Source organism: Penaeus monodon, chromosome 21, assembly GCF_015228065.2.
Source record: "Penaeus monodon isolate SGIC_2016 chromosome 21, NSTDA_Pmon_1, whole genome shotgun sequence".
Classification (NCBI taxonomy): Eukaryota; Metazoa; Arthropoda; class Malacostraca; order Decapoda; family Penaeidae; genus Penaeus; species Penaeus monodon.
Window position 1 is genome coordinate 7,626,183 of NC_051406.1, and position 391 is coordinate 7,626,573.

Below are 391 nucleotides of genomic sequence, written 5' to 3' on the forward strand. Positions count from 1 at the left end.
CAACCAAATTTAACTGAAATATGGCCATGCTTTAACTTACAACTGATCCACGCTTTTGTACAAGGCCAGTGCGCCTTCCCGGTTGCCCAGCTGAAGGACCCTTTCCAGCTGGGTCTTGGTGCTGCCGTTGGACCCGAAGTAGGCCAAGGTAAGCGCCGTCCAGATGCTGTAGGGCGAGAAGAAGTTCCCCGACGCAGGAAGGACCTCCTTCAAGAGACCGACACTGAAGGGCAGGATATTACCGAGGTATGGTATCGGGGGCGGGACGAGGGAGTCGTTCTTGGAAATGCACTGACTGGCTGACCAGCCCGAAAGAAAGGGACAGCGCCGTCGCCAACACCAGCGCCCTCATGGTTCTGGAGAAGAAACAGCACGTTTACTTTGTGAGAGA

At 55.0% G+C, this 391-nt stretch overlaps 1 protein-coding gene across 1 annotated transcript in view; it reads right to left on the minus strand.

Moving 5' to 3' along the window:
• The window catches only part of LOC119586155 (leukocyte elastase inhibitor A-like), a gene marked incomplete at its 5' end in the record, with an annotated part of 2,764 nt that extends 2,580 nt beyond the window's left edge, over positions 1 to 184 (minus strand). Inside the window, 1 exon segment of the mRNA XM_037934852.1 lies at positions 41 to 184. Within this exon segment, the coding sequence (XP_037790780.1) occupies positions 41 to 184 (144 nt within the window).
• Positions 185 to 391: the final 207 nt, after the last annotated feature.